Source organism: Chenopodium album, chromosome 11 (assembly GCF_948465745.1).
Source record: "Chenopodium album chromosome 11, dcCheAlbu1.1, whole genome shotgun sequence".
NCBI lineage: Eukaryota > Viridiplantae > Streptophyta > Magnoliopsida > Caryophyllales > Amaranthaceae > Chenopodium > Chenopodium album.
In genome coordinates, this window is record NC_137844.1 from 58599196 (window position 1) to 58617050 (window position 17855).

The 17855-nt window shown below is 36.3% G+C and overlaps 2 protein-coding genes and 1 pseudogene across 3 annotated transcripts; 2 read left to right on the plus strand and 1 right to left on the minus strand.

The window, feature by feature from the left end:
* Window positions 1–1023: 1023 nt before the first annotated feature.
* On the plus strand, window positions 1024–5583 carry LOC145567950 (uncharacterized). The gene is made up of 3 exons (XM_081627381.1): window positions 1024–1371; window positions 3449–4741; window positions 5017–5583. Exons 1-3 carry the CDS (start codon window positions 1189–1191, stop codon window positions 5242–5244), a joined length of 1704 nt encoding a protein of 567 aa, XP_081483507.1. The 5' UTR covers window positions 1024–1188; the 3' UTR covers window positions 5245–5583.
* Window positions 5584–5917: 334 nt separating this feature from the next.
* LOC145569431 (pentatricopeptide repeat-containing protein At1g31920 pseudogene) lies at window positions 5918–8102 on the minus strand (annotated as a pseudogene).
* A 1142-nt stretch (window positions 8103–9244) lies between these two features.
* Window positions 9245–17799, plus strand: LOC145567951 (extra-large guanine nucleotide-binding protein 3-like). Of its 2 annotated transcripts, XM_081627383.1 has the most exons (10): window positions 9245–9464; window positions 9912–9985; window positions 10315–11323; window positions 11422–11559; window positions 12913–13017; window positions 13104–13283; window positions 14040–14217; window positions 15111–15364; window positions 16029–16198; window positions 16980–17799. In XM_081627383.1, the coding sequence occupies exons 3-10, from the start codon at window positions 10334–10336 to the stop codon at window positions 17575–17577; spliced, it is 2613 nt and encodes an 870-aa protein (XP_081483509.1). In that variant the 5' UTR covers window positions 9245–9464; window positions 9912–9985; window positions 10315–10333; the 3' UTR covers window positions 17578–17799. The 2 variants fall into 2 exon arrangements, with proteins under 2 accessions (XP_081483509.1, XP_081483508.1); XM_081627382.1 differs by having other exon boundaries at window positions 9912–11323.
* Window positions 17800–17855: the final 56 nt, after the last annotated feature.

The window sequence follows — 17855 nt, forward strand, 5'->3', positions numbered from 1 at the left end:
TTCATGAGTACTACTTTTAATTATGGGTGAGCGTAGCAGGATACCCTGTAAATAGGAACTGGAACCAGAACCTGTTGAACAGGTTCCTAAAAATTGGGACCCGGAATCGGAACCTGGCGGAACAGGGTACCCTGTCTTTCAAAAGCAAGATTAATAGTTACTTGATTTTCTAGAATATTTAATACAAAATTACAAATACTTATATTAATATCATTAATTAAACTTTTAAGAGTAAGATGAAAAATGAATAAGAGGAGGGAGAGAGGTAGGTGACGGCTTTTATACAATTTTGATATAGGGCTTTTATAGTTAGGCTTAAATGATAGGTTCCGGTTTCATGTACCTTATAGGAAACCTATACTAACAGGGTACTCTACAGGTTCCGGGTTCAAAATTTTTTTACCTAGAACCAGAACCTGTTACAACACAGGTTCCCAATTTTATTACCCGGAACTGAAACCTGATCTACAGGTTCCACTTCTAGAACCTGCGGTTCCGAGCAGATTCCGGTTCCAGATCAGGGTACCCTGAATTTTTGCTCACCCTTACTTTTAATGATAAATTTTTGGTAATATATTAAAACTTTTTTTTTTTTTTTTCATAATTCATACTCAAATAAAGGTCGAAAGCAACCAGATCTTTCACTATCTTGGACAAACCCAAACTCTTATCGAGAACTCGAGAGGGTTAAGGTGAGCCACAACATAAGCAGCACTATTCACTCTTCTATAAGCATGACAAAACATAATATTCTCAAAGTTACTAGAAATGGAAATAATCTCTCCGTATTGTTAGATTAAACAAAGTTTAAAATATTAGTAACTTCTTTTTTAATTACATTATTTAATTTATATTATTAAGTCAAAGTAATACTATAAGAGTATCAACATAGACGTAAAGGTTGAGTGTATTAATTATTTTGAGACATAAGGAGTAGTTTAATAAGGGTATAAATTCCAAGTGATGTAAGCAATGAATTGGCAAACTCATTAAAATCTACCTTCGCCTTTGAATGAAGGAGGAAAATACAAATAGTTGTAGAATCTTCTTAATTTCTCCCACCAAAACATCTTTAACAATACCATTCTCTCTCTATTTTCTTTCTCTCCAAGCTTCATTTCTTGCGATCTAATCCATTCATTTCTTCTTCATCGAAAATCAACCCAGAAAACTCAAATAACCTCAAAAATGGATTATGAGCTTCGAAGAGCAAGACAAAAGTTGCAGAAAGAGCAAAATGAGAGGAAAGAGATGGCCAAATTGAAGCTTCAAAGAGAAAGGAAGGCTAAAGAGGAAGCTTCTAGACAACGCCAAGCCATTGAAGAAGTTCAGCGAGCTCGTCGTCTTGATGCTGCCGAAGCTCAGATTAAGGTTTGTTTTTGCCCTAATTTCATTTTTATTCGGATTTTTTGAAGTTATTTGTGTGCGATTTTGTTGAAGAAATTGTGGATTGTTTGAATCAATTGAATTCAATTTTAATTGATTAATAGTTTAAAGGAAAACTTGAGAAGTTAGGTATGGAATTTTGTTATAGAAGAACGAAAGGATTCGATTCAGCCATTTTTTTTTAAAAAAAGTTGATTAGAAATGATTTGTTTTAAGGTGTAGGAATGATGTAGTATTTGAAGCTGGATGTTTCTAGAGTGTTTCCTTGCTTGTGTTGGTGCCATCAGCTTTGATGAAGAATGATATTTGAGAAGGATACCATTGAATTCGTCATTCGTTTGTCAATCTAGGGATTAGTTAGCTTGTAATCTCGTGTGCCGCCTCCACGGATTTTTGATTAGGTTTTAGGTTGTGAAGATACCGTAGAATTTGCCATATGTTTATCAATCTAGGGGTCGGTTAGCTTATAATCTCGAACACCGCCTCCATTGAATTTTAGTCAGGTTTCAAGGTTTGAAAATACAGTGGAATTTGCCATCAGTTTGTCAATCTAGGGGTTTGATTCCCCAGCATTTGAACCTTTTCTTGTTACAAGTTTTTATTTTATGGATGGGATGTTATGAATTGCCATTGCTCATTCTTGTGCCTATACATTGCTAATGATGCTATTCAATATTTTAGTGTACTGGCACGAAGTTGGAAATTTTCGAAAATCATGTGTTTCTGTAAAACTAATGAATCATTGCTACTCGGTCTATGAAAACTGTGTTTCACGTATTCTTTTTGGGCTAAATTTTTCTGTTTAGACTTTTCATCCATCATTTTTTTATAAACAAGCCTTCAAATATGCATGATGATTGAAAGTTTACTTTGTATTGATTATCATTAATTTGAACGTTTTCGTACATAGAGATTAAAAAAAGAAAGGTATGAACTACTTACAAATCTCACAATTGACTATGGTTTGTTTAGTGAAAGTGCCTTTGTGTGCACTGATGGGACTTTGGATCAAGGCTGTAGTGATTTTTTTTTTTTATTTTTTTTTTTTTTTAAATTGAAAGTCAATGCTTATGTAAGCATTGTAAGGCTTAAGTGGGTTGGGGAGTGAAAGTGAACCAAACAAATGACTGAACCAATGTAACAATGCACATAATGCAGTTAAATTTTGGGTACAAAAACGACAGAGAACACTAATTTAGTAAGAATTGGATACTAGTTCATATATATCCACAAGCACAAATATATTTTTATATTTTCTTAAAAATGCAATGATCTATATAACTTTTTTTTTTCTCTTGGATGTATACTATCTGATTATTTGTAAAATTAATGATTGTTGCAAAAGATTTAAATCAAGAAAATAGATGAATTGTGAAACAACCAATAGAAAGGTCCCGCTTTTCAGTATCCTACTATGCAAGTATGCATTGATTTTTTGGTGATTTAGATGATGCAGATCACATTATAAACTCTCAATTAGTCATAATTGCATCAAACTATCCTCTCTGAATTTTAAACCTGGACTAGGGGGTTTTTGGGTTGAAGATCTTGAAGTTGAGAAATATATACAGTAAACTCCCTCTGTTCCACTAAGATTTCTTCATATACCAAACGTGGATGTCCCATTGAGTTTGCCGCATTTCTTTAATAGTATATTTTACCCCTTAACCCATGTGCAACCACAAAAAGACAGGAAAAAGAAAATCTACATGCTTTTAACTGGGCAACTTTTTAAAAAGGGTATGAGACAATCTTAGTGGGACAGAGGGAGTATAAGCTTGGGCATCAAAATGCTTCAGAACCTTGTTAGGAAAAAGTGGATTATTTGTAATTAAGACTTATAAAGATGAGTAGTGATATGTGTTAGTGTTTGCTGATGAATTTAATCATCAAAAGTTAATTTAACCAATGTGATTACAAGCTTTCACTATGAAAAAAGCAAACCTTTCACTTCGTCTATTGGCTACTCTGCAGAGATTCTACTCTGTCCTCTCTTCTCTTTTTAGTGTTTGATTGACATGAAGATATTTATATCAAACTCTTATCTTATTATGTATTGTAGGCAGATGAGCAAATAGCTGAAAGTTTATTGTCTGGAGGAGGAATCATGTTTCATCGCATCTTAGAAGCCATTCTTTATCCAGGTGTTGGAGATAAGATTAAGCTGCCTCCATCCTGCTTCACTGGATTGTCTGATCAAGGTGCTTTTGACAAAGGGCCTGTATACTTCCGGTTGTCCATTGCTGGTCAAGAGAGTTCCTCTGAAACCTCTGCTAATAGTGAGAGTCATGGAGTGACACATTCAGGTGTGTTGGAGTTTACAGCAGAAGAAGGGTTTGTTGCTCTTCCTCCACATGTATGGAGTAATTTATTTCCCTCAGAAGCACCAGATCACCCATTGATTGAGATCCAGTATGTTCGGTTGTCAAAAGGATCATATGCAAAACTTCAACCAGAGGATATTAGCTTTTTGGACATACCAAATCACAAGGCTGTCCTTGAAACAAGCCTTCGCCAGCATGCTACCCTTTCTCAAGATGAGGTGATTACAGTTAGACATGGAGAGCTTACATTCAAGCTACGTGTCCTTGAATTAAAGCCCTCCCCGAGTGTTTCTGTCTTGGAGACAGATATTGAGGTTGACATTGTCAATCCTGATGCAGGCTCTGAGAAGAGTAACCAAAAGGTTCTGATACCACTCACTTTTGGAGCACCAGAATCTGGAGTTGTTGAGGAAGGGGTATATATGTATTACAAATTCTCGCTTGACAATGATATGTGGAGCACAATTGCATCTGGCAATGCCAGAATAGAAGTAAAGTTGGAGGCAGATACAAACTCTGGGGATACTGATCTTTACATATCCAAACATCCGCTGATGTTTCCCACACACCATCAGCACCACTGGTCTTCCCATGATATGGGTTCCAAGACTTTGATTCTTAACTCTCAGGATCAGAATCTCGGGTTGGGTGCTTATAGTGTTGGTATTTATGGCTTCAAAGGAACAACAAAGTACAAGGTATTGGTGAATATTCAGGATAATATTAACCGTGGTCAGCAAGCTGGGTTGTCCACGTCATCTATTGATGTAGACTCTGTAGAATGTGGGAATTGCAAGCACTATATACCTAGTAGAAGTATAGCTTTGCATGAAGCTTATTGCCGTAGACACAATGTTGCGTGCCAGTATGCAGGCTGCGGTGTCATTCTAAGATTGGAGGATGCTAAGAACCACGTGCATTGCAATAGATGTGGAAAGGCTTTTCAACAAGCAGAGATGGAGAAGCACATGATCGTGTTCCATGAGCCCCTTCATTGTTCATGCGGCGTAATTCTTGAAAAGGAAGAAATGGTGAGTAAATTTTCAAAATGCAGACATTACTATATTAGTAAATTTACCAGTGAATTCGACAGATTATAGCAGTTAAACATTAAACCATTACTTTAGAAGTAAACTTTTGATATCCCTGAGTCAAAACTTTTAAAATGCCTAGTATCAAAATATTATCTTCATCTCAAATGTTTTACTAATATTATTTGAGGTTGAGTATTGAACGCTCTGCTGGGTGGTTCACTTGTGTGCGTGTTCTCTGATTCGCTGCACCTGTAATTGATCTTTTTGTGCAGGTTCAACATCAATCCTCAGAGTGTCCTATGCGGATGATTACTTGCCGGTTCTGCGGAGACATTGTTCAAGCTGGGAGTTCCCCTATGGATATGCGAGATAGGTTTAGAGGACTTACAGAGCATGAGAGTGTTTGTGGTTCTAGAATTGCTCCATGTGATTCCTGTGGGCGTTCAGTTATGCTGAAAGAGATGGACATTCACCAAGTTGCTGTTCACCCAAATAATTAATACCTGCTTCCTCACGTGCATGGTCTATTCTTAATTTTTTTTTTTTTAAATAACAATGTGCGTTTCTATTCTGGTCCAACTTCATATTGTAGATGCTGAAAATTGGCTGCTTTAGCAGACCACGGGCCAATGCAGTAATCCTAGATATGTATATGTGTAAACAGTAGCATTACAATGCTGGCGAAATCAGTGTATTTGCTTCTTTTGTTGTGGGCACTGAAACTCGATTGGTTATAGCATTTGAATTCTTGAATTGGAAGGCCTGAATTTGTAAGTGTTCCAGGATTCATATTTCCTTCATACTTTTTAATTGAAAATATAGTACTTGTATTTTGAAAAGCTTTGGCGGTCATTTGAGCCCTTTTTTTTCCCCATATACAGCTTTAGGAGGGGTGCAAATTGCATAATGCCCCTAATATCCCTTATTTTGTATCGTTTCTTCTTTTTACTTAATTTTTATACCCCTAAAACCCATCCGACTGTTTAGTGCTTAATGAAACACTCTACTGCCCAATTAGCCAAAAAATTTAAATTTTACATTTCCTCTATTAGTCTATCTTCCGTCTTTTGAGCTATAGTTGATCCTAACTTTCAAGATTGATGCATTCCATTCCATTGTCTTTTTTGTTTATTTCATATCATTGGAAATTAAAGCTCATAGAAGAAGAAAAAATTGAGAAGAAATGAAGATTTATTTACCAGTAATCTCTACAAGAGCAATTTCCATCTTTAAAATGGTGGAAACGATTTCTATCCCTTACAATTATTTTGCGGTGATAGACAACAGAGACGAACTTTGCGTATGTGTGAGTATCTCTACACATCCTGACATTTCTTACTATTCTGATAGTTGTATTTTCAGGTGTAAGTAGAAGTGCAAAAGCAAGGGCCAACTTTTGACTATGATATCTCAACCTTTGTTTCTTCTCTTCTTCATCTACATTGTGAAGAACTTCTGAAGTATCTGCCACATACCCTTCGAATTTCAATTGCCATTCCATTTGGTGGATCATCTCATAGATTTCTTTCCAATTGCTTCGCGATCTGTCCTGTGATACAAATCTGTACATCTTTCTTTTTACCTCGACCAAACTCAATCCAGCAGCTTGATCCAATCCCCTGTTTGACACAATACTTCGAACAGAAGCTGCATCTGTCCATTTCTGAGCTCGAGCATACAAATTTGACATCATTACATAATCTCCAGCGTTGTCTGAGCCTAGTTGTATCAGAATTTTTGCTACTTTGTCTCCTACTTCCAGGTTACAATGAATTCTAGCAGCACTTAAGAGACTTCGCCACACTACTTCATTGGGCGGCATTGACATTTTCTCAATCAGGTCAAAAGCTTCATCAAACATGGCAGCTCGGCCTAAGAGATCCAAGATGCAACCATAATGTTGAATGGTTGGCTGTATTTTATTCTCATGCCTCAATTTCTCGAATAATTCTAGACCCTCTTCTACAAGGCCAGCATGCCTACAAGCACTTAGCGCACCTAAATACACAACATCATCTGGCTCAATCCCTTGATCAAGCATTTCCGAGAGCAGCAGAAGTGCCTCATGACCATGCCCATGCATCCCAAGGCCTGAAATCATCACACTGTAAGACAATCGGTTCTTTGCCTTCATCTTATCGAAAAGGCCGAGCCCATTCTGTATAGAGCCACATTTTATGTACATGTCAATCAAAGAGGTTTCAACTACAACATTTAGGCCACTCAAGTTTCTCATCAAGTACCCATGTATCAACGTTCCCAAATCGAGGGCACCCAGATGAGTACAAGCAGAAATCACACTAACCAAAATGCTCTCTTCTGCTCTCCAACTTCCCACCTCCATCATATCCCCAAAAATCTCTAGACACTCCCACCACATACCCAAATTAGCATGAGCTGCAACAAGAGCACTCCAAGTCGCAACGCTTTTCTGCTCCATTCCCTTAAACACAGCACAAGAGTCCACTATATTCCCACATTTCCCATACATATTGATCAGACTGTTCTGCACAAACAAATCATCAGAAAACCCAAATTTACAAACTTGCCCATGAATGTTTCTTCCTAACTTCATCAAACCCAAACCAGCACATGCCTTAGACACAAAAGGGTAAGTAAAATTATCAGGTAAATTCCCTCTTTCAAGCATTTCATCAAACAGTTTAAGTGCACTTTCAAAATCATTATCATTAGAATGCCCCCTAATCATGGTGTTGAATTCAAATGTACCTGGATCATCAATTTGGCTAAAAACTAATGAAGCATAATCCATACTTCCCCAATTTGAGATAGCACAAGTAGCTAGCAAATTACTAACACAAAAAGAATCACAAAACAATCCCAATTTGTACATTTGCCCATGAATTTGCTTCAAATCTTCCATGGCTCTGCATTTCTTCAACAAGGAAACACATTCTTTCACTCTCCTCTTTAAATTGCAATCTGGAATTTGTGGGCAATCTTCTAATGGCAATAACATATGGGGTTGATGAAGAATTGGTAGCTTAATCATCCTTTTTTTTTTAATCACATTTTGAAGCAAGAACAAATTGCTTATTATAGCAAAGACTGAATTTTTCCTAAGCAAAAAGCCAATAATTTATAAATGAATGGAGAAGAAGTTGACTAAAATCACTTTCAAGTTTCAAGTGAAATTAATTTTTCAAAAAAAAAAAAAAAGGTACAAGAAAAAATTCTCCATGAAAAAAGGTTGGAAAGTGAAGATTGAATGTGATCCATAAGAATTAGGAGGGAGAATTTGAGCCAGAGAAATGATGTCAATTAACAGGACATGTGTAAAAATAGATAGGATAATGTTTTCTGGGTTTGGTTTTGGGTTTACATATCCTTTTCAAGTTGGTTTCCCACAGCCCATGCCCACATATGGACTGCTCTACAATTATTTGATGCTTGGGTCATGATAGGGTATCGCAATACAACTTATATAGTACATCTGAGTGTACCATTACAATATCGTATATTCTATTTTTATTAAAACATATAGGGTGAAGAATAACATTAGTGTGTAAAATTATGTATTGAGATTTAGCCAACAATAACTAACATTTCACAATAAAAACAATGAAGCATGGTCAAGGTTAGAATATTTATAATTGATGATGTTGATTTATTATTCAATACAATGATAAAAGCTCGTGGATTTTCCACTCCAATTGGACTACTGAGGTGTTATAGTTTATATTATTGTTTGTTGTTGAGTCAAGTTCTACCTTTCAAACTCAAAATGAAGATGGAGTATTTAGAAATGTTTACTTGAGTAATAGCCAATATTTTAATTGTTTAATTCAATAATTTAATTCCAACTCTTAACATAGTTGTCCATAATCTTGATAATAAGAATAACTCAAACCATCAAACTCATCAAAATATTGAAATTGGACCTTTTTTTTTCGCCTTGTCTTGGTAGTAAATCTCAAAACCAATACCCAATCCAATACAAATTAGAAAACATACCATACTTTGTATTAGGCATTCCTAAACTTGTATCTATTCACATCTTGAATTACATATACACTTTTCAATTTACATTTTCTTACAAACAAATGTCTATCCTACAAAATCTAACATACTTTATTACCGTGTAATTTTTTAGTTATAACACAAATGAGATACACAGTTACACGAAATTATAATTCTTTCTTTTTGGTGCAAAAATTAAAATTGAAAATGACTAAGTATCCAAAGTGATTATCACTAACAAGTAACAACATAAGAAATCCAAAGTGAGTACTGTAGTTTGTTAATGGAGTAGAAAGTCAAACTCCCACCAATTACTACTAATAACAGTCAATGTCTTAATTAATCATCATGCTCCTTCTCTCAGCTACCAACCCAAACCCAACCCATCATCTTCTTTCTCTCTCTTTCTTCTCGTGGGTTTTGTGGGCCCACATAATTACCTCCTTTTTTTTTCTTAACAGTTAATTTCCACAAAAAGATAAAAGAAAAAAAAAAGAAAAAAAAACTCCATATTTTCTGCATTTGCTTTGTTTTCAGCATACTGTATTATATACCCATTCATCTTCTTGTCTTTTTCTTCATCTTCATGTTAAAAAGATTTGATGTTTTTTGGGTTCATAAAAAATTTAATCTTTGAGTTGGTAAAATGAAAAAGCATGAAACTTTCTAATTCTCGAAGTCTGATTAAATTAGATTCGTTTTGTGAAGAATATCAACACAAATATGTCCCTTTCACTAGGTATTTTGACTCTCTTTCTCTCTCTACTTTCTCTCTCTACAAAAGGGGGGTTTGCGGATTTTTACCTAAAAGGAAATTTCGTTTTATTCTTCTCTTTTTTGCACTGAACCCACTTTTGCTGCTGTGTAGTTAAATTTCTGGAAAATAAATTGGTTGGAATTTCCCCTTTTGTATATTTGTTGTGTTCTTATTTGACCCAGCAAAATTCCAACTACCCAGAAGTCCCCTTTTCTATTTCCAGCATTTAATTGTTAAAATACTAGCAATTTTTATTTTCAGGAGGTGTTCATAGTTGATTTGAATTTCTGGGTTTGACCTTTAATTCTGTTTCTTTAATTGGGTTTGAGGTGGGGTAATTGAGTAGAAGAAGAATTGGTCAACTTTGAATTTTGCCTCACAATTTGGATTGGATTGAATTAGATTGCTAAAATGTTGCTTTGTGTGTAGTTTGGAAAGATGAAGCTTGCTAAGGTGTGGACAGAACAATGGTGACGATCCTATTTCGACGCGGCGGCGGCTAGGTGAAGTAATTTCTGATTGCATTTGCTCAGCACTCATCATCTGATCTAGGTTTTCAGTTAGTGGTCAAAATTTTCTCCTCATTTTGTTGATTTTGAAGGATAATTTGGTACTTTTGTGTTCATTATTTGTGGATTGTTTGTGGTTGTCAACTAGAGAAATATTGGTGTGGACTTTACTTTCATAGGGGTAGACATTTGGAAAAGTCTTCTTTTGGTTGATGGTGAATATCCTATTGGAATATGACATTGGTTTTAGTCTTAAATTGATGTTAAAGAACTTTGAGTAATATAAGGACATATTGTGGATTATTGAAGTAAATTTGATCTAGGAATTGGTTGGTGGAGAGGATGGGGGATAACAATGGAGATGATTGGAAGCAGATGCTTAGGAAGATGCTTCCGCCGGGTGCATCGTTGCCTCAGGGAGTAGATAATCCAGATTATTCAATAGCTATAGAGTATAAAGGTCCAGCAGTTTCTCAAGAAGTTCCTAGAGTTGAACCTTTGGATGTAAGTGCACGGTTAATTCCAACTGCGTCCATTGCGGAACCACTTTCAGAGTCACAGAGACAACTCTTTGATTCCGATCCTCCGGTCATTGAGCCAATCCCTTTACCTGTGTCTCGTATTGCAAGGGCTGTGGATTCACTCCCTGAAAGTCCTAGAGTATCATTGAGCTCAGAATCGGTTGTGTCTGTCCTGCAGAATCCTGATTATTCTTCAGCTTCTCCTTCCCGTTCTCCTGGTTCAGCTCATAACGCTGAAAGTAATTCTGTAAATCAGAGTTATCAGACAGCTAATGAAGGGAGAAGGGTCCCCGTGGTCACCTTTAATACTGTTGATAGATCTGAAAGTAAAGAACTTGATGCTGAACCTCCCGTTTATCCTGAGTATGTTGGATTTTCTACAGAAAAGAAGAAAAAGCAAAATGTAAAGGTTTGTTATCGATGTGGAAAGGGAAAGTGGGAAACAAAAGAGGCCTGTTTGGTGTGTGATGCCAAGTTTTGTAGTAACTGTGTGCTTCGAGCTATGGGCTCTATGCCTGAGGGGCGTAAATGTGTTACTTGCATTGGTAAGCCAATTGATGAATGGAAGCGGCCAAAACTTGGAAAGAATTCTAGGGTACTTTCTCGGTTATTGAGTCCTTTGGAAGTTAAGCAGATAATGATAGCTGAGAGGGAATGTTCTGCCAATCAGCTACGACCAGAGCAGCTGATTGTCAATGGATATCCTTTGAAGCCAGATGAAATGTCTGAGCTACTTGGCTGTCCATTGCCACCTCAAAAGTTGAAGCCTGGGAAATATTGGTATGACAAAGAGTCTGGCCTCTGGGGAAAGGTCAGTGTTTTTTTTTTTTTTTCTTGGAGATGTTTACATAATTACACGCACCATAGCAATATTGTAATTTCACTGAGCATGCTTTTATCATGCAACAGGAGGGAGAGAAGCCTGACAGAATCATAAGTTCAAATTTGAGTTTTAGTGGAAAGTTGAGTCCTGATGCAAGCAGAGGAAACACCGGAGTTTACATAAATGGCCGTGAGATTACAAAGCTTGAGCTAAGAGTGCTAAAGGTGAGACATTGAAGCTAATTTTAAACTTTTAATGTCAATCTGATTGTTTAGTGCATTGTGTGATTTAGTCTCTGGAATCTTGCTCTTTTGAGAAAACATGAAACACCATAAAATACTCTTTGAACGAAACATGTAAGAAAACCCTATAATGCCCTTGATATTGAACGTACTGGCTGTTTTTGTATCACTCTGATCGTCTGCCAATATTTTGTTTCTGAAACTAAATGGGCACGTATAGTAACTGCCTCAATTTTCTCTTTTATGATTAGTTTGCAGAGAAAGTGAATGTTCTCACTGTTCACTTCATCATAGACTTTAGGATATCATGAAAAATCAGTGTCTTCTTCCAAATTGAGACTATCTATTTGGATTAAATTTTTCCACAAGGAACGCAATGCTGATACTAGGATACCTCAGAAAGAAAATAACAGGGGTGTGGATTGTACAGTTAAGAGTGACAGATGGGTTAGCCTTATATTGAAAACCGAAAACATGCACTGCCAAAAAATGAACGGATGGAGTAGAGGTGATCTCTACCAGTTGAATGGACAAAATGATGGCTGGTGCCTTGGTGGTGCAATGGGTATAACTGCAAAGTCTTTGTCAAAAAATAGCTTGAATATATTCTAGATCAAGCTAGGAGAAACATTTTAATGTTTGTGCGTGTTGGCTGCGTAAATTGGGATTGGGTGATTTCTCAGAGTTTAGGTTTGTTCTATCCTCATTTAGTTTGCACTTTGCAGACATTATTATATATGGCTCCTTGGACTCAGTGGATATCTGTTTTTGAGGTGTTTTGTAAGTTGGTTAGTATTGGTCCAAGTGTGGGAGAAACATAGAGCTTAGGTGGAATGCACTTAATAAGATGGACTAAAGCTGGAGAGATTTAACGTGGATTAGAGGAAATTCATATGAATTTGATTATTTAATAAATTGGGGGATGTCTTTGAGTGAAGTTAATCTAGAATCCTGAATAAAGGAAGAAAACTTAGTGTGTGAGCCTTGGCATGCAAAAAAGAAGTGCCCATATAGAGACTTATGTTCTTTTGGTGATGGCCGGTTCTTGCTAACTTCTCTCTTAGATTCTTTTACCCTTTTCTCTAACGTGATCATAACTTTCTTCCTATATTCCCTATGGTGTTAAAGGCCTTTCAAACTTGTTTGCATTTGTTCTGTTTATCTATTATGTTTTGTTGCTTTGTGTTAGTAAGTGCTGTATTCGCATTGTATCTGGCAAATGTATTATTTAAACTTTCTTGATTAGTGCACAGACTTTTCACCTTTTATTTGCTTTTCCTTGTAAAATCACTATGACTCGAATTTGACAGAAATTTCTTAACGTTATCAACACAGTTGGCCAATGTCCAGTGCCCCCGTGAAACTCATTTTTGGGTCTATGATGATGGTCGTTATGAGGAGGAAGGTCAAAACAATATCAGGGGAAATATTTGGGAGAAGGTATGGATCGTCATTTGTCTTTTTTCTGGGTCCATACAATATCAAATCTCAAACAAAAGTTTATTTACTAATTCATTCTGATACAGGCATCAACTCGCTTTGTCTGTGCATTGTTCTCTTTGCCATTTCCCCAAGGCCAGTCTGGAGTGAGGGATGAGGCAAGCAATTATGCTACTGTTGTGCCAACTTATTTTGAACAGAAAAGAGTGCAGAAGCTTCTTCTTCTCGGACTTGAGGGTTCTGGAACTAGCACAATCTTCAAGCAGGTATTTACTAGTGATTCTTGCTCTTTATCTGGAGGAAGTTTTTCTGTCGTTTGGTTGCACGTGACACCTGTAAATTTAGTCTTTTGATCTTGTGGGCTATTGATATATCAGTGCTTCACATGTGTTTTGTTGCAATTTGTATGAGTTATTGCCTTAATTGTAGCATTTGCATGAGTTTGGCATAAACTGAATTTCCTTTTTATTTTATTTTTTTTTTTATATTTGATGGGAGTTGGGGGTTAGAGAGAAGAGATTTTGGTGGGCAAGATCTTTTTTTTTCCCTTCTCCTTGCCTCTGCCCCTTCATTTTCTACTGCTACTTATGCTCCCCCTCCTTCCCACACTCCTACCTGTGCTTTCACCTTCAATCCTGACAATCTAACCTTCCAAGGCTTTCTATAGCCTCTTGTAGACATTGACCTTCACTCCAACCCCCCCCCCCCCCCCCCCCCCCAACCACCACTATCAAACTCGTGAGTCAAGAAGAGCTTTTTCTTTATGGCTGTTTTGGTTGGAAAAAAGTAGTGGTTGTAGGGCTAATTTATTATGATCTATCTTCTATTTTGCTGTTATCTGTAATATATTAGTACTAATACTTCACCGCTAAAGCTATATTGCTATGATGGATGACTTGCTGAAGTTAAATGTTTGTATATATGTATGGATGAAACATGTAGGCTTATAAAGATAATTTTGCAATTTGTCTATGTCTGTTGGTTGTCTATGTCTGCTGAGCTCATGTTACTCTGCATGACAGGCCAAGTTTTTGTATGGGAACACATTCACTGCAGAAGAACTGCAAGATATCAAATTGATGATTCAGAGCAATATGTATAAATATCTAAGTATATTGCTTGATGCAAGAGAGCGGTTTGAGGAAGAAGACATGGCAAAGATGCAGACACAAGGGGCACATGACAAAAATAATGAAGCAGGTAATACCCTAATACGGAGTAACAATTAGCTGTTTGCTTCCTTCCGTTATCTTGTGAAGTATGGATGGAATATATAACCTTTTTCACTCTTTATATTCTTTTCTTCAAATCATATTCTTCGAAATATTTCTATGAGTTTTGTAATTTTTTAAACGAAAATGTTCTATATCAATGTCAATAATGATAAGAAAAAAAAAAACTTTTAAACAATAACTAGTGATTTAAGCTTAATACCTATCAGATTAGGAAACCAGCCAAAAAGCTCTAGAGTGCTCAGCAGATTTGTTTCAGATAGTTAGCCACAAGGCCTGAAGATCTCCAAAAGGGAGAATTTCTTTTGCACCTCTTCTTCAACATCTAACAATTATAGGCGGGGAATCTCCAAGATTGGAGTTTGTTTTTCTTCTAATAATGTGAAGAGAGTATAGTGAATCCTAGCTAAATTTCCCTTTAATCAAGATGATGACATTTTGCCACCTATTTTATTTTATTTTATTTTATTTTTTATTTTTTTTAATGATTTTGTGATTTACTTGTTTTTGATTTTAGATTCTAGTTCAGAGAGCAAGTCTTATATGCTACTGCAGCTCTTTTGCCTTGCATTTTTCTCTTTTCTGAAGCCATATATAGCTCTAAACAGATTCCTTTATGTAAATGTATTGATTTTTTTTTAAAAAAATTAATGTAATGTAGGCAGGTAATATCTCAGTTGCCTGGCACTATCGCCTCAATTCCTATGTTAATGGAGGCGGTAGTGCCAGGCAACTGAGATATTACCTGTCTGATAAGCCCATTAACACTACTAACACTTTTGTAGCTTGAAATTAGGAACAAGGATGAGTTTATTATAGAGTAGCTCTTCATGTAGTGATATGTTCTGCTTATGTTTTCAGGCGGGACTTCAGAATTAGAGCCCACTGGGACTAGTCAAAGCATCTATTCTATCAACCCTAAAATCAAGCATTTTTCTGACTGGCTATTGGACATCATTGCAACTGGTGATTTGGATGCGTTTTTCCCTGCTGCAACACGGGAGTATGCTCCTTTAGTTGAAGAAGTTTGGAAGGATCCTGCTATTCAAGAAACATATAAAAGAAAGGATGGGCTCCACTTTCTTCCGGATGTTGCTGATTACTTCTTAAGCCGGGTACAAATCTAAAATTTTCTGTCTATCTTTATACAACAGGAAATGTGATTGTACTAGGACTTCCTTTCTGTCTCTTTCATGCTCCGGAGGATTTGAAATATATGAGAATTCACTTTGTAGTACGAAACTATGAACACTCTATGACTCTATGAGCACTAGTGCCTTGTCTGGTGGGTTATGGTGGGGTTCAAATTATGCGCAGCTATATCAATTCAGATGCTGTTTCCTTTTGATATAGCTCTGAGCTGTAAAAGAAAACACTTGTTATAGCTCTGAGCTGTAAAAGAAAACAATTGAAAAGGGAGAAAGTTAGACAATATATGTATAGATGAAAGATAGATCACTGATTTTCTTTCTTAGAAAGTTTCAATCCCTTTTTTGTAGATTGTACAAAGATCAGATCTTTTGTCTACGTACTTATATATATTAGGTTATAGATTTCCCGTGTTCCTTCATTGGAATTTTAAGCTAATTTGAAACTCAATTGTCAAGACTCATACATAGTTGCTGGTCTTACTCTTACATGTTTGTATTTAATTTATTGCTCACTGTTGGACCATGATTGTGACATGAGACATGGCCTCTTTTTAGAAAATTCTGTGGTATTGGTTGTAATCTTTGTATTGTTTGGTGTTGCATCTAGCTCATGTGATCAACCTTTCAGGCTGTTGAGGTGTCGAGCAATGAATACGAACCTTCAGAGAGAGACATTTTGTATGCAGAAGGTGTGACTCAAGGAAATGGTTTGGCTTTTCTTGAATTCTCCCTTGATGACCGTAGCCCAATGTCTGAGTCTTATACAGAGAATCTGGATGCACCTCCGCCTTTGACCAAGTAAATGCTCTAACCTAGATTTCTGATTTCAGTTTATGACTATGATTGGTTAGCCTTGTTTGCATTAGCTTTTGGGATGAATCCTACTTGAATTCTGCCAACTAGTTATTGAGCCTCAGTTTTGTTGAGCATAAGAACATTCTGTATTTGAAATAAAGGAGTATGATTTCCTCTGACTCTACCTTTTCAAATTTACTACAAATGCTACAATTGGAGCCATTTAATGTATAGTTATTATTTTATGAGCATGACAAATAAGCGCTCAACTATAAATTTTATCTCCTTCGTTTATGCTTAATAAATTAAGTTTGAAAATGCATAGCCTTTTCTATGACTAAGCCTGATAAGCCTATCCTACTCTACATATGATTTGTGAGCTACTTGAGCTTGGCTATATGCTCACGCTTGGTTAGCTATGACAGTGTCCTTTGCTTCTAATTATTCAAGTGTTCTAGCTTATTTTAGGAGTGGGTAAAGATTTATCACAGAATGCAAGTGTTTTTTCTTTTGCACTCACATTTGTGTGCATAGTGCAATGAGCAAATGCTTACTTCTATGTCTCATCATACAGAATTCCTGCAAAACATGATGCTGACGTCTTTCTCATATAATTTGTTCATTTCTACCTTTGCATTACAAGTGTTGTTTTTATAAATTTTGGATTGTCTTATTGAGCTTGTAAAAAAAGATGATTGTCTTATCTAGTCTTTACGCTCATTTTCTTCTTTTAGTCATGTAATTACTGTGAAGTGAAATACGATTCTAATCATGCTACATACAGGTATCAGTTGATCAGGTTGAATGCTAAAGGGATGAGCGAGGGATGCAAATGGGTGGAAATGTTTGAAGATGTGCGTGCAGTGGTCTTCTGTGTGGCTTTGAGTGACTATGACCAAACATGGATTGCTCCAGATGCTACTGGCAATGAAACTCTCCTTCAAAATAAAATAATACAAAGCAAAGAGCTCTTTGAGAAGATGATTATACACCCATGCTTCAGGGATACCCCTTTTATTCTGGTATTGAACAAATATGACCTCTTTGAGGAAAAGATTGGCAGGGTGCCCTTGCGTACATGTGAATGGTTTAACGACTTCTGCCCTGTTCGAACTAGCCATTCTAACCAGTCGTTAGCCAACCAGGCTTACTTTTACGTGGCAATGAAGTTCAAGGACCTTTATGCATCAGTTACTGGTCGGAAGCTTTTTGTATGGCAATCAAAGGCAAGGGATCGTGTGAACATGGATGAGGCCTTTAAATATGTAAGGGAGATTCTGAGGTGGGATGAAGAGAAGGATGAGAACTATTTTGGCGGGGCTGAAGATTCCTTTTATAGCACTGACATGAGTTCTTCTCCTTATGTTGTTAGGCAAGAATGAATCATGTGTATGTAACATTGTGTAAATGTATGTCCGTCTGTGAGGTATGCGAAGCCCAGAAAGCTTAAAAGGCTAAGGCTGATTTGGTTACTGCTTATCAATGTTGATTAATTCAGTTCTTTTTGTATTTTAACTTCTCATTTGTAAAGGCTTGTTGATATTTGTTGAGTTTCATGTAGGAACGCTTGATTAGCTACACTAAATTTTCAAGTTTTACTGTCATGATTAGTGCGTAGTGATAAAATCTTCAATCATGAGAGAACACACATTGTAGGTGT

Excerpts from the sequence above, each read along its gene's own strand:
- LOC145567950 (XM_081627381.1), top strand. The coding sequence starts at position 1,189 with ATGGATTATGAGCTTCGAAGAGCAAGACAAAAGTTGCAGAAAGAGCAA. Across the intron at positions 1,372-3,448 it reads CTGCCGAAGCTCAGATTAAG|GCAGATGAGCAAATAGCTGA; the intron begins GTTTGTTTTTGC and ends TATGTATTGTAG. Across the intron at positions 4,742-5,016 it reads TTCTTGAAAAGGAAGAAATG|GTTCAACATCAATCCTCAGA; the intron begins GTGAGTAAATTT and ends CTTTTTGTGCAG.
- LOC145567951 (XM_081627382.1), top strand. The coding sequence starts at position 10,334 with ATGGGGGATAACAATGGAGATGATTGGAAGCAGATGCTTAGGAAGATG. Across the intron at positions 11,324-11,421 it reads AGTCTGGCCTCTGGGGAAAG|GAGGGAGAGAAGCCTGACAG; the intron begins GTCAGTGTTTTT and ends ATCATGCAACAG. Across the intron at positions 11,560-12,912 it reads TTGAGCTAAGAGTGCTAAAG|TTGGCCAATGTCCAGTGCCC; the intron begins GTGAGACATTGA and ends TTATCAACACAG.